General features: G+C 32.9%; 1 protein-coding gene across 3 annotated transcripts; it reads left to right on the top strand.

The window, feature by feature from the left end:
- The first annotated feature begins 7,372 nt into the window (after positions 1–7,372).
- On the top strand, positions 7,373–9,094 carry LOC127093214 (uncharacterized). Of its 3 annotated transcripts, none has more exons than XM_051032119.1 (5): positions 7,373–7,516; positions 8,150–8,414; positions 8,548–8,635; positions 8,738–8,804; positions 8,912–9,094. In XM_051032119.1, the coding sequence occupies exons 2-5, from the start codon at positions 8,198–8,200 to the stop codon at positions 8,963–8,965; spliced, it is 426 nt and encodes a 141-aa protein (XP_050888076.1). In that variant the 5' UTR covers positions 7,373–7,516; positions 8,150–8,197; the 3' UTR covers positions 8,966–9,094. The 3 variants fall into 3 exon arrangements, with proteins under 3 accessions (XP_050888076.1, XP_050888075.1, XP_050888074.1); XM_051032118.1 differs by lacking the exon at positions 7,373–7,516 and adding an exon at positions 7,587–7,744; XM_051032117.1 differs by lacking the exon at positions 7,373–7,516 and adding an exon at positions 7,851–8,060.
- Positions 9,095–12,065: the final 2,971 nt, after the last annotated feature.

Below are 12,065 nucleotides of genomic sequence, written 5' to 3'. Positions count from 1 at the left end.
TATGCATTCTTACTTTTTGTAGTCAAACTCATATAAATGTGTTTTTTTAAAAATAAAATAAATAACTAAGAAATTAGAGATAATTTTTTCATTAGTAGATTCAATTGAAATTTACTAAAATAAAATTATTTGCGTTGTAAAATGTTACACATGTTAAATAAGTAAATTGCACTACAATAATTTAAATATACAAACTATTAATTATATTAACTATGAATTTAAATGTAATAGTGTAAAATAGTTTTTGTCCTGTCCAAAAGAAATATGTGTGTTACGGATCAACTCACATGAGGTGAGAAACTCTGTCAGCAAATGGTGTTGCTGGGTTATAGGCGGACGATTAAACTACCGGTGTTATGACATATGGAAGCGAAGTGCCCTTTGAACTGTATTGGATGGTCTTGAGTGAATATGACTTGATCTCTTGTCTTTTTTAGGGATCGTGTATTTATAGGGATTCTCTAGGACTAGGATTTATGGATCTTTCTGGACGTGGTCTCGTTGTTGCCCTTTTTTAGGGACGTCGTTGACGGCTATATCTCCGAAGTCAACAAGGACTTTTTCTTTCTAATGGGCCGCGTGGGCGACTCCGTCGTGTTGTGCGCGGGAGACTTACTTGTTAGGCGATGGGCACCCTGATTTATGACTTTGTCTAATAGGACATTACACAGTCTCTTAAGCACGAAGGCTTTATCCGTTAAAAGGAAAAGTGTTTTGGAACCATCCATCTTCTTTTTTAAGACGCATGTCGTCCTGCTAGCGGTTCTCCGGGCTGAGGTCGACACCCTCTTCATGGAGAGTCCCTCAGCGTAGAGCGAGGGAAATAGCAGGCGAGTCCCTCAGTTGAAAGCGTTTCGTTCTTGCCCAGGCCTATGTGGCTCGGGCGTTCAAAAGGTTTGGGAAATCGTGTCGGTAATGATGGAACGTCAATCGACTTGGCCATATCGAGTGTTGGAGGGGAAGAGGCATGAGTAACATTAAATGCACTTCATGATGACTTTTCCTCGAGAAGAAAAATCGACCTGTCATGTTTACACGTAGCTAGTAGGTGTGGGTATTTTCCCACTTCTAGAGTCATCCTATTAGGTGTCCTTGCGAGTCTGTTTCTTTTGGACTTCCTATATATATTTTCGGAAGTAATATTTCATACTTTCCTTATTTTCTCTTCCAACCTCATGATTTTATTTTCATATACCATGGCAAGGAAAACGACCCTCATCCATGTGCGAGATATAGTATCCTTGTATTCTACTGCAGATATGATAAACAAATTCCGCCATGATATTAGTTTCTCCAGTACAGGTCGCGAGAGGGATGTACTCATAGAGCACTATTCGCGTGGGAAAAGAGCGAATATGGATAACTCTGAAGATCCCTCTGTTCTTTACTTCTACTTTTACCTCCCCATTATTTGTGATTTAGGAGTCCTGGTTCCTTTCATTTCCTTCGAAATAACTTCTAACTGCTGTTAATGTGGCCCCCTCCCAAATTACTCCAAATGCTTCGGGAATACTTAGGGATTTTCAGATAGTGTACTGTCATTTGAGAATGTTTCCCTCCGTAACGATGCTCTTGTATATCTTCCGGATTGAGCCCCTCCTCAACAGCGGTTGGACGACTTTACAACCTTTTTCACGGGGTGCATTTGATGATGCCTTTTTTTAGTCCTTATGAGGATTGGAAAGACAAGTTTACTCGAATAAAATGGGTAGATCATGTGTCTCCTGTCACGGTGGGAGCGGGAGGCGAGTATTTGTTCCCTTTTTCCTAGACCTCTGACCCTAAGGCCACAGTGAAGGTGAACTCAGGTGTCCTTCCTCCATTGGATCACGAGGCGATCGAGGCTCCAGAGTAATTCCTCCCTCTGGAGTGCAACATCTTCGTTTCTCGGGACCGTGACGACGGTAATGGAGTAGAGGAGTATTGAGGTAAACGTAAATGTTTTTATGGGTGTATCCTTTGTATGGATGCGTTGTAACAATTATGTGCAGGTGAAAGGATGGTGGTACCTTTCAATGAAAAATGAGAGAGCATGGTAAAAATGAAAATGGTTGATCAGCAGGCAATGCGATATTTTCTCATGGCTCTTATGCCACTTCGGGAGAGTTACAAGGTGGAAACCTTGCTAGCAGCGGAGATTCATCCCCTTACTTCCTCCAGGTGGAGAACAAATTCTCCTGCCCCGGGTGAGAGCCAAGGAATAAGGACATAAAGCTTGGTAGATGCCTAACATCCCCTAGAGTCCTCATTATGGAACAACTCTACCTTTGATGTTGCAGTCTTTTCTGGTCATTTCTTTCCGTTCCTAGGAACTTCCCTGAAGATTATCAGATGCTCTGTGCTATATATCCTACCCAACTGTGAACTTTGTTGGATGCCCAGCTGGTGAGGTGCTTTTTAGTGGACAAAGTATTGAGGGAAAAACGCGATGAAACCCTGGGGAGAATGCATTACGGGGTGTCTAACCTGGGCAAACGTACCCGTGAAGGCGGGGTGACACTGAGGCAGATGAAGGAAAGAAGGGATCATTTGAAGGTATTTATCGAGGAATCGACTGAAGAAAGTATAATCTAGCAAACAGAGGTGGATGATTTAAAGAAATTACTCAAGGATACTCAGGGTGCCCTTGTAAGTATGGAGGAACACATATCTTAAATCATAGACAAAGTCGTGGTGACCTTTGTTAATCATTTTGAGGAGGTGAGAAAGTGGGTGTCTCTCCATTGTGCCCAACTAGACTTGAGTTCTATGGACCCCTTCAAAGTGGTTCTGAACGAGGAGCTAATGGACGAAGAATGGTTTTTTTCCCTTTTTGGTTGTAAATTTGATTACCCCTTCATGGGGCCTTTGCAACTATTGTGAGATGACGACCTTCCCTTGTGGGCTCCTTTATATTAATTATTTTTGTTGTTAAGTTAGTTTGCCTTGATTCTAAGATGTTTTGATGTTATGGTCGCCATTTTAACGACAAGGATCCACCCTTGGGGGATCTAGCAAATAATAGCCTACATGGGCAAGGATACTCCCTTGGGGAATCCAACAAATATGATTGTCTGCAGCAAGGATCCATCCTTGGAGGATCCAGCAAATATAATTGCCTATATGTTCGGAAAAGATCCACCATTGGAGTATCCAGCGAATATAATTGTCTCTATGGGCGACAAGGATCCACCATTTGGGAATCGAGCGAATATAATTTCTTCTATGGATGGTAAGGATCCACCCTTTGGGGATCCAACGAATATACACTACTAAAAAAACACATTTAACATCGGATGTGAAATGCATTTAACCTCGACTACAGAGGTGGGATAACGAATAACGTCATAAAAAGTGCACACTTTATCTCTCGATTTTAAAATAACCGACGGGTATGTGAAAAGGTCACGGGTTCGATCCATAGGGAGACCTTTTTGGAATTCTGAAACGGCGAAAACACATGTCCCATAAGTTTTGTAATTTCACTAACGAATATACCATATTTTCACCTCGGTTATCTAATAAAACTGAGGAGTAAAACAATTTTGAGTTTATTGAATCTAATGTGTATTGCTTATTTCACCAAACCATGTACTGAACATATAACTTCTCAAAATTGTTAGGAAAATAATTATATGAACAATTGTGTTATATTTGAAGAACAACTTACATTGATTAGTGATTTTGAAGCATCCCACAATTCATCATTCATCTCATTTTGTTTTATGGTTAAAATCTATCTAATGTTTCAAGTTCTTTATTCAACACTTTCTTTTCTACTAATTCATTCTTGAAAGCATAAAATTCAATGCTTTGAAAAATGAACAAATATGAAAGAAAGTTGAACGAAAACTAGAAGTATTGGAGAGATTTTAACGATGAAACAACATGAGATGAATGATGAGTTGCATAATTCTAGAAAGTCATTAATTAGTGTAAGATAAGTTTCAGATACAACATAGTTTTGCATATGAATTGAATCCTAAAGGCAAACCACTCTCTTATGGTAAGTCGATTTCTTTTTGTTGTTTGTTCCCACGGTACATCTTCATTGTCACCTTCTGAATGTGTTAAGTCTATAAAACGACGATTGTTAGAACTTTTATTACGATGTCTCACATTAGATCTATAACCATATTCACCATAAGGGAAAAGTAAAATGGATACTGATATCCTAAATAAGATGTATGATACTCATATATTCTTTGATGTTCACCATATTGTTTTTGCATTATAATGTCCTTCTTTTCTGCAGTATCAACATCTTCAACAATAAATCAGGCTACTTCAGACACAGTTGGTTGATTATATATTCTTCCATCAGTATTTCGCTCATAAATTAGATAAAGCTTTAGGTCAGAAACATTTCCTTCTCACAATTTATCCATCACCATTCGGAAAGATTGAGCATCAATATTGTGTTCATATAACATCTCAGAGAGTTTTCTCACTATGTTAACATCAACTCCATTTCTTGCCCTACATTGAAATGGATATATATGTGTGTAAATTGATACGTATGCAACCTGAATATCTATAATTAGATTTCCATAAAGAAACAAATCCGACTCCATTCATTCTATTTTGAATTTCATTATCCATATCATAAATATACCGTTGTGCAAAGCGTGGATTTTGACCGGCCATTGGTAACATGCTTCCCATCCGATGACATAATTGACCTTGAATACAAAAATGGGGAGGTTTTATACCTTTGTTAAATTGATTGCCCATTTTAGCACCAGGAGACATAAATGCAAACATCATGTTGTAACTACGAATTTGTTCTTGGAAGTTTTTTGTTTTAGTTGAGTTCTGGTGAAACAACAACTCCTGTAAAACTCGGGGTGGTGTTTTTAACAAAGGAATTTGAACCTTTCCTTCCACATAGCACATGGAAAATTTAGGATTAGCCGCATGCCGAAATTTGTGTTCCCTCTCTTGATACCACATATTTGCACCATAATACTGATAACAAATGATTGAATCTCCTATATCATAATACTCTCCTAAATTTAAAAATTGAAGAAGGATGTAACAACAGTACGTAAGGATTTGTAACTGTGCATTTTCAATAGCAACCTAGTTTTTAAAAAATGGCATTAGTTTTCATATCTAACTGCACATCTTCATTCTCATAAAAATCGTTTTCCTCATCCATAATCAAAAATGTTTATGAATTGTATCCCTCTAAAATAAAAAAAGGTTATCTTGACTATAAAGTTTTATGTGCTTAAAACATAAGGTTACATACTGGATAAATAGTTATATACCTTCAGAATCATCGTTCATACGATTATCTGCACTATCATCTTAGAAAAGTTCGTTGATTTATGAATCTGGTAATTGCGGACTATTTGAAGATGTTGAAGCAATAATCCTAAATACAATATCAAATTTTATTTTTAAATTGACTCCTACTTTGCAAGAGGTCAGAGGAAAAATCGAGTGGATGTAACATGGCGGAGCTCGAGAACACCAACCCGAACTAGCCTATTTAAATGGGGGCCGACCTAAATTGAAAAATCTTAAAGTGATACTTCTTTGACTACGTGCATGGCATACCAGATGTTCCTATAAAAGGGTCGTTATTGTCACTTATCCAAAAACAACCATTACGCCATAATCTAGTTAAGTTGAAATCACAATTTAATCACATGTAATTATAAATATCTCAATCCTAAAAATTGAAAAAGTGAAAGGTATTTCATTCATTACTAATCTATTCAGGTTTTGAATCCTCTTCAACATTGTTTTCAACCTTTAGACTTTGTTATATATCTATTTATCAATTAGACCATTATTCCTTCATTACATATCAACAATTGCATTTTGAGCAGCATCGAAAAGCTTTGTTATATATCTATTTATCAATTAGACCATTATTCCTTCATTACATATCAATAATTGGATTTTGAGCAGCATCGAAAAGCTGAAGAAAAAAAACTGAAGACGATCCATTCACATATATTCATGATCCTAAAGCTCTATTTAGGATATCTTAAATAATCCACGATACATAATTCCATATCAAAGTCATACATCTACTAGCTAAAGACATAACCAATGTTATAAAAATCGGATCGAACCGACCGATTCAACCGGTTGGACCGGGAACCGAAGATGAATCCGGTTGGGTCAACCTTTTCAAAACCAGAAAAATCGGATTGAACCGTCCAAAATCATCTGAACCAAAGAACCATAGTCGGTTTTGTAAAACCGCCTGGTTCAAACAAAATGCGTAAAATTAACCATTTTTATTTTAAATTTTAATATGTCAATATCAAAACTTAACATACATTCCCCAATCACAAAAAAAACTCCATGTTTTTTTTACAACCATACAAACTTCTAAATTTTGTCACTCCATTATAATTTTTCTTTCAATCACACTCCATCATCATCACGTCGTCTCTTTTAAACATAGTCAGGATATCCAACTCAATATTGATTGTGATTTTTTTATTGTTTAATAAAGTATATTGTTTTACTTATTTTTGATATTCTATCTTATTTAATTTAGGTAATCTTAATTATTTGAATTTTATTTTAATTATTATATTCTATTATTTTAATTTTTGTTTGAATTAGTTTAATTTTTTTATTGTAATTTTTTAATTTAGTCAAATTATTCTTGAATAAAGGTTTAAATAAAGTGTAGAACTATGTTAGATTATTATATGTATTATCGATATTGTTGTATTAACTTTGTAATAGATTTTTGAAATATTTATTTTATTAAGGTGTGAACGTATGATTATGTGTGACATACATATGAATTTTATTTTCATATTATTAGTTTATTTAATAAACAGTTCGACCATAGATTTAATCAATTAAACTTAAATCGTAAGTTTCATCGATTCAACCTTCGATTTAGTTTTTAAAACATTGAACATAAGATAAAATCTAAAGAAATATTATTTCATCACTACTTTACTAGTCAAAGACAGCACACCGTAGACTAAGTGCGAAAACATTTAATGAATAGAAAAGAAACCTAAAATAATGTCATGTAATGAGTATGGTTTTCTCTATTTTGTCAAAATGATTTTACTTTTAAAGTTTTAATAAAATAAGTTTTTTTGTAACTATGCATTTTTTTCAATTTTATAAAAAGTATATTTTTTTCTTTTCATATTTTACATTCTAAACATATCATCATATCATTATGATACAACCAAACTCACTAAATCTAACAAGTATGAATAATCTAAAATAAACAGCCCATAAGAAGTTCCATTTCCAACCAAATGGCCCAAAATCTCATCTTTCACGTTTTCCATACAATTTCACAACATCCAAACAAGCCTTTATATAATAATTTCAATCATTATTTTTCAAGAGAACCCAAACCTCGAATATTTCCTAGATTTTTGTCCCTCCCCTCCCCTAATTTTTTTCTTTATTAAAGTTACAAGTTCTCTTCTATCCATTTTATTATCATAATTATTCTTATCATTATTGTGCATGAAAGCCAATAAATTCTCTTGATCCTATCATTGACTTTGTCTAAATACAACCTTGAGTGCATAGTGTAAGTTCTTTACTCTCTTTGTTCTTTCTCTTATTTTGCTGTCTCAAATTAAAATAACTAATTAACCAATTAAACTCCACACATTACTTAATCTCTAAGAAAATACTAACTTTTACACACATTTTTCATCTCTTAACTTGCTTCCCAAGTAAACCACAAAATCAACTAACCAATCAAATTTTGCATTACTTGATTGCTATGTAACTGCAATTCTCTTAATCTTTCTTAGTAAGTTAAGTCCATTTCTAATTTCTACTTAGTTTTCAATTTAAATAAAAAAAATCATGTTTAGGAATCTTTTCTTGTACTTGCTTTGTTATTAAGCAAGCATATAATTGAAATCTGTATAATAAGACACAACACATGGAGTTTTCATATGCTATAATTATAAATGTATTCTAAGTGTTGCTTGTTATCACTTTTTGATAGATTCTGTATAAAGAAACTTTGTTGCTCAATTTTTCTGTTTTGTTGTTCTTGTTTTCGCATTCTTGTTATTATTTCCATGGAAAAATTCAAGCTTAAATTCAAAGGAATTTTTTCTGTAAGAATGTGAAGATTTGTATATATATGCTAAATTTAATGTTATGCATTACACTGATAATTGTGGTTGAACATGTTTTTTTCCGATAGAGCATAGGTTGTCTTCGAAGCCGCGAAAAACCTTCTGTTGGTATTTCAATGGATGAGGGATTTGAAGGAGAAAGAATTCAAGGCCAAATAGTGACTAAGAATGATGGATCATCTGATTTTTGGAGTAGCAGTGCTTATGAAAAGGATCATAGCGCGGCTCGATCGACGAAAAGCCTTTCGTCGAGTGGAAAAACACTGAATTCTTCTTCTGATCTTCAAAGTGCTTCAAGCAGTCAGATTAATTCTCATGAATTTGTCAATCAAGGCAAGTTTGTTGTCAATTATTAGCTTATAAGAATAATTTAAATTTAATTTTTTGGATATTATAAAAATATTTCATGTAAAAACGCTTAATTAAATTGTTTATTATAGTGAGAATTTTTTTAATGTATATGCAGGGTTTATTGTATGGAACCAGATAAGGAAACAATGGGGTGAAAATAAAAGGTCTGAAAGTAAGACAGAAAATAGAGAATCAAGAATAAGGTAAAATTAATACCTTTGCAATGTTTGGTAGCTTATTTTTACATCAAAATTATTTTTGAAGTGTTTGTTAATTTTTTACTGAATTCAATTCATGTTTCACAGTTCAAATGCTACCTATGAAGATCTACTTGAAAACAATAAGCCTTTTCCCAAACCTATTCCTCTAAGAGTATGATCATTTTCTAAACATGGTTCTTCAATTATTGAAATTTGCAATTCTGGTAAGTTAAATGTGGCAACATAGTAATGATTGATTATAATGTTTTTTTGACACAGGAAATGATTAACTTTCTTGTTGATGTTTGGGAGCAAGAGGGTCTATATGATTGATTGATTATTAAATGAATTTGATTAGATTATTAATTGTATAATCAAGGTTTAATGTTTATTGTTGCAACTAGTGACACAAGAAATTGTATTTTATTGATGTATTTGAGTAAAGATACTTGGTTTATTTTATTTGGACTGATGTTTATAACAATAACAGTTCTGTTATGATTCGTATAAAATAGAAGTGGTTGTTGAAAAAAGTGATTAGGTTTCATTGAAGAAAATTGGGTGATTAGACAAAAATTGGATTAATAATTTTGCTAAAAAGTATAAACAAGTATTTTTCAAATTGATTTCAAATCTACCTTATACATCTCTTTGTTTGACTTCTCTTTACATGATTCATTCTCCTTACAACAACAGAAATTACATGTCTTCTATCTGTATGTTCAAACCACTTAATTTTCCATTCTTTTTTCTATTATAGAATACTATCCAAAATTGTCGCGACATAGCTATTGAGGCGGTTCAAACAACCGTAACCTTCCAAAATAACCGCGTAACTTGCTATTTTTCTTGTAGGGAAACTCTTTATCTTATATTGTTATTTCTAATCTTATCTCGTCTAGTCTTACCACACATCCAACGCAACATCCGCATTTCTGTCACATTTAATTTATTCTCATATTGATGGTTAACCGCCCAACATTATGTCTCGTACAACATCACATGTCTTACCACTTTCTGATAAAAAAATTCCTTCAACTTGAGCGGTGTTTTTGTGTCATATAAAATCTTTGAGGCCCTCTTATATTTCAGCTATCAATTTTGAATTCGAGGGTTTACATCTTCTTCTATTTCACCATCACTGTGTATTACGGACCAAAGATATTTAAAATGCGTGGTTATGATTTCTAACTTTCATTTCTAAGTTATGAGTGTTTCTCATTTTTTTGAACTTACATTTTATATATTTTATCTTACTTATATTTAGGCGAAAACCATGCATTTCTAAGTCTTGTCTCCAAAACTCTAAACTCTCATTTAAATCCTACTTCGACTCTCCAAGTAAGACTAACCCCTTTCTTCTCTAGTGTTTTTCACAAAATCTCTCTAGACACTCTATCATATGTCTTCTCCAAGTCAATGAAAATTTAATACACGTCTTGTTGGTCCATGAGATATTGTTCAATCATACGTCATAATAGATAGATCACTTCCATGGTCGACCTCCCAAACATAAAACAAATTAAAGTGACGTAAGTCTGTTTCTTAAAATTTATTCAGTTACTCTTTCTCATAACTTCATGGTATGACTCATAATTTAATCCACCTTATAATTTGAACAATTTTTTATATTTGTCTTATTCTTATAGACCGAAACCAAAGTGATTTTTCATCATTAATCAAACATTTTATTTGATCTCATAATTTTGTTATAGTTCTGATCCTCTTCTCTAATGTTGATCATGTTAGAGTCTAGTGAGATATCATCTCTTTCATTAAATAAATTTCAAGGTTATGATCTAATCTCCTACTCTTTTAACATACACACCATCCTTCTTTCAATATATCTAAAATAATCCCCACCGTATTTCTCGAACTAACTTTGTCGATGTACCGAAGCTTAAATCTTGAACTGTCTAATTCTTTCACATTTTCACATGTCCACTTAGTTTCTTGTAGGCACATGAAATTGATTTTCCTCTTAACTAGTGTCCACTATTTTTATAGATTTTTCCGTAAGTGTGCTTATATTCAATGTTTCAAAATGAACTAACTTCTTCACCCATATCTGTTCATGAAAATGTGGTAACTCTTGTTTATTTTTCACCATATCGAGACGGCGATACAACGTCCCTTACTCTTTTGATACTGTACTCGAGCCATACAACGCGTTGTTTATGAACAACGACCTAACATTCACATTATTACGTAATTGATCCATGTCATACAAATTTAACGAAGTTTTTGATTAATTGTCGACAGCCTATTACAATTCATTCATTTTATCTTAATTTGAGATCGATTATACATAACAATAGTAACCTAAACGAAATTTATTCTTAGATGCTCACAAAGAGAAAATTTAAAAACATTTTATTATATTATAAGAGTAAAATTTTAAGAACAAAATTATTTATAGAAGAAATCAAAGTTGCCCAAACTCTATTTTATATATCAACAAAACATAACTCTTTAACTTGTTTATGTTTACCATATTATCACTCTAAATTCAAACTTGCCTAGATTGTTTCTTATTAAAAAATCCTTGAACTTTTAACTACAATATTCATCATGTGCGGATAATATATTTCTCACGTAAGAGTCATAAAAATGTGATGAAATATATATATATATATATATATATATATATATATATATATATATATATATATATATATATATATATATATTCCACAGCAAAGGAGGTCAATATTGGTTCTAGGAGTAGAGTAGGACAAAATAAACGTTGCTAGTAACTGTTTTTTGAGTGATTATTGAAGAATTGTTGTTGCCTCCAATTTGGACTTAAAATGCTATAGTGCTCATTATCATAGTCATCGATATAATATAAATCAATACTTTTCATGTTTTGCACGTGCTTTAGTTTAGAGAAGATGTGTATAATTAAGTGGTGAGTATGTGGAAAGGCTTCGAAGTACTTTGGGTAATCTTTTAGCACATGTTAGTTTCCACTTAAAAAAAATTCAAATTATAATATGGCAAGCAATTAAATTTAGCTAGTACCTGAATGAAGCTAATTAAACTAGAAACAATTGAATATGATGAAAGAGATGAATCTTGTTTAAGTCCACTAATTAAGATTTACGAAAGTTATAAGAGTCTCAAAAACACGCGGAATTTAGTATTTTGTTTATGTTCTATGATTATACTGTGATTTGAATCAATAACACATGTGGATATAGAAAACATAACATGGCAATTATGGGGTGTCACATATATCATGTACACAAAAATAGCCGAATAAGATTGTGAAGGTCCAACCTTTCTGTATATCACGCCGTAATTGAACGGATTCAATTACCTGTCGTGGTCAAAAGATTGATGGAATGAGCATTAGGCGTCAAAAATAAATTTGCTTTCATTGATTATTTGATTCTTGTCTCTGAAATTTTTGATCTTAATCGAACAACAT

This window comes from Lathyrus oleraceus, chromosome 6 (assembly GCF_024323335.1).
Source record: "Lathyrus oleraceus cultivar Zhongwan6 chromosome 6, CAAS_Psat_ZW6_1.0, whole genome shotgun sequence".
Taxonomy (NCBI): domain Eukaryota; kingdom Viridiplantae; phylum Streptophyta; class Magnoliopsida; order Fabales; family Fabaceae; genus Lathyrus; species Lathyrus oleraceus.
The sequence above is the reverse complement of the archived record's forward strand: the minus strand, read 5'-3'. Positions and strand labels throughout refer to the sequence as shown.

What these genes read in the sequence shown, in the direction of transcription:
- LOC127093214 (XM_051032117.1), top strand. Translation starts at nt 7,908, where the DNA reads ATGTATTCTAAGTGTTGCTTGTTATCACTTTTTGATAGATTCTGTATA. An exon ending in AATTCAAAGGAATTTTTTCT is followed by an intron (nt 8,061 to 8,149) that starts GTAAGAATGTGA and finishes TTTTTCCGATAG; the next exon opens with AGCATAGGTTGTCTTCGAAG. An exon ending in CCAAACCTATTCCTCTAAGA is followed by an intron (nt 8,805 to 8,911) that starts GTATGATCATTT and finishes TTTTTGACACAG; the next exon opens with GAAATGATTAACTTTCTTGT.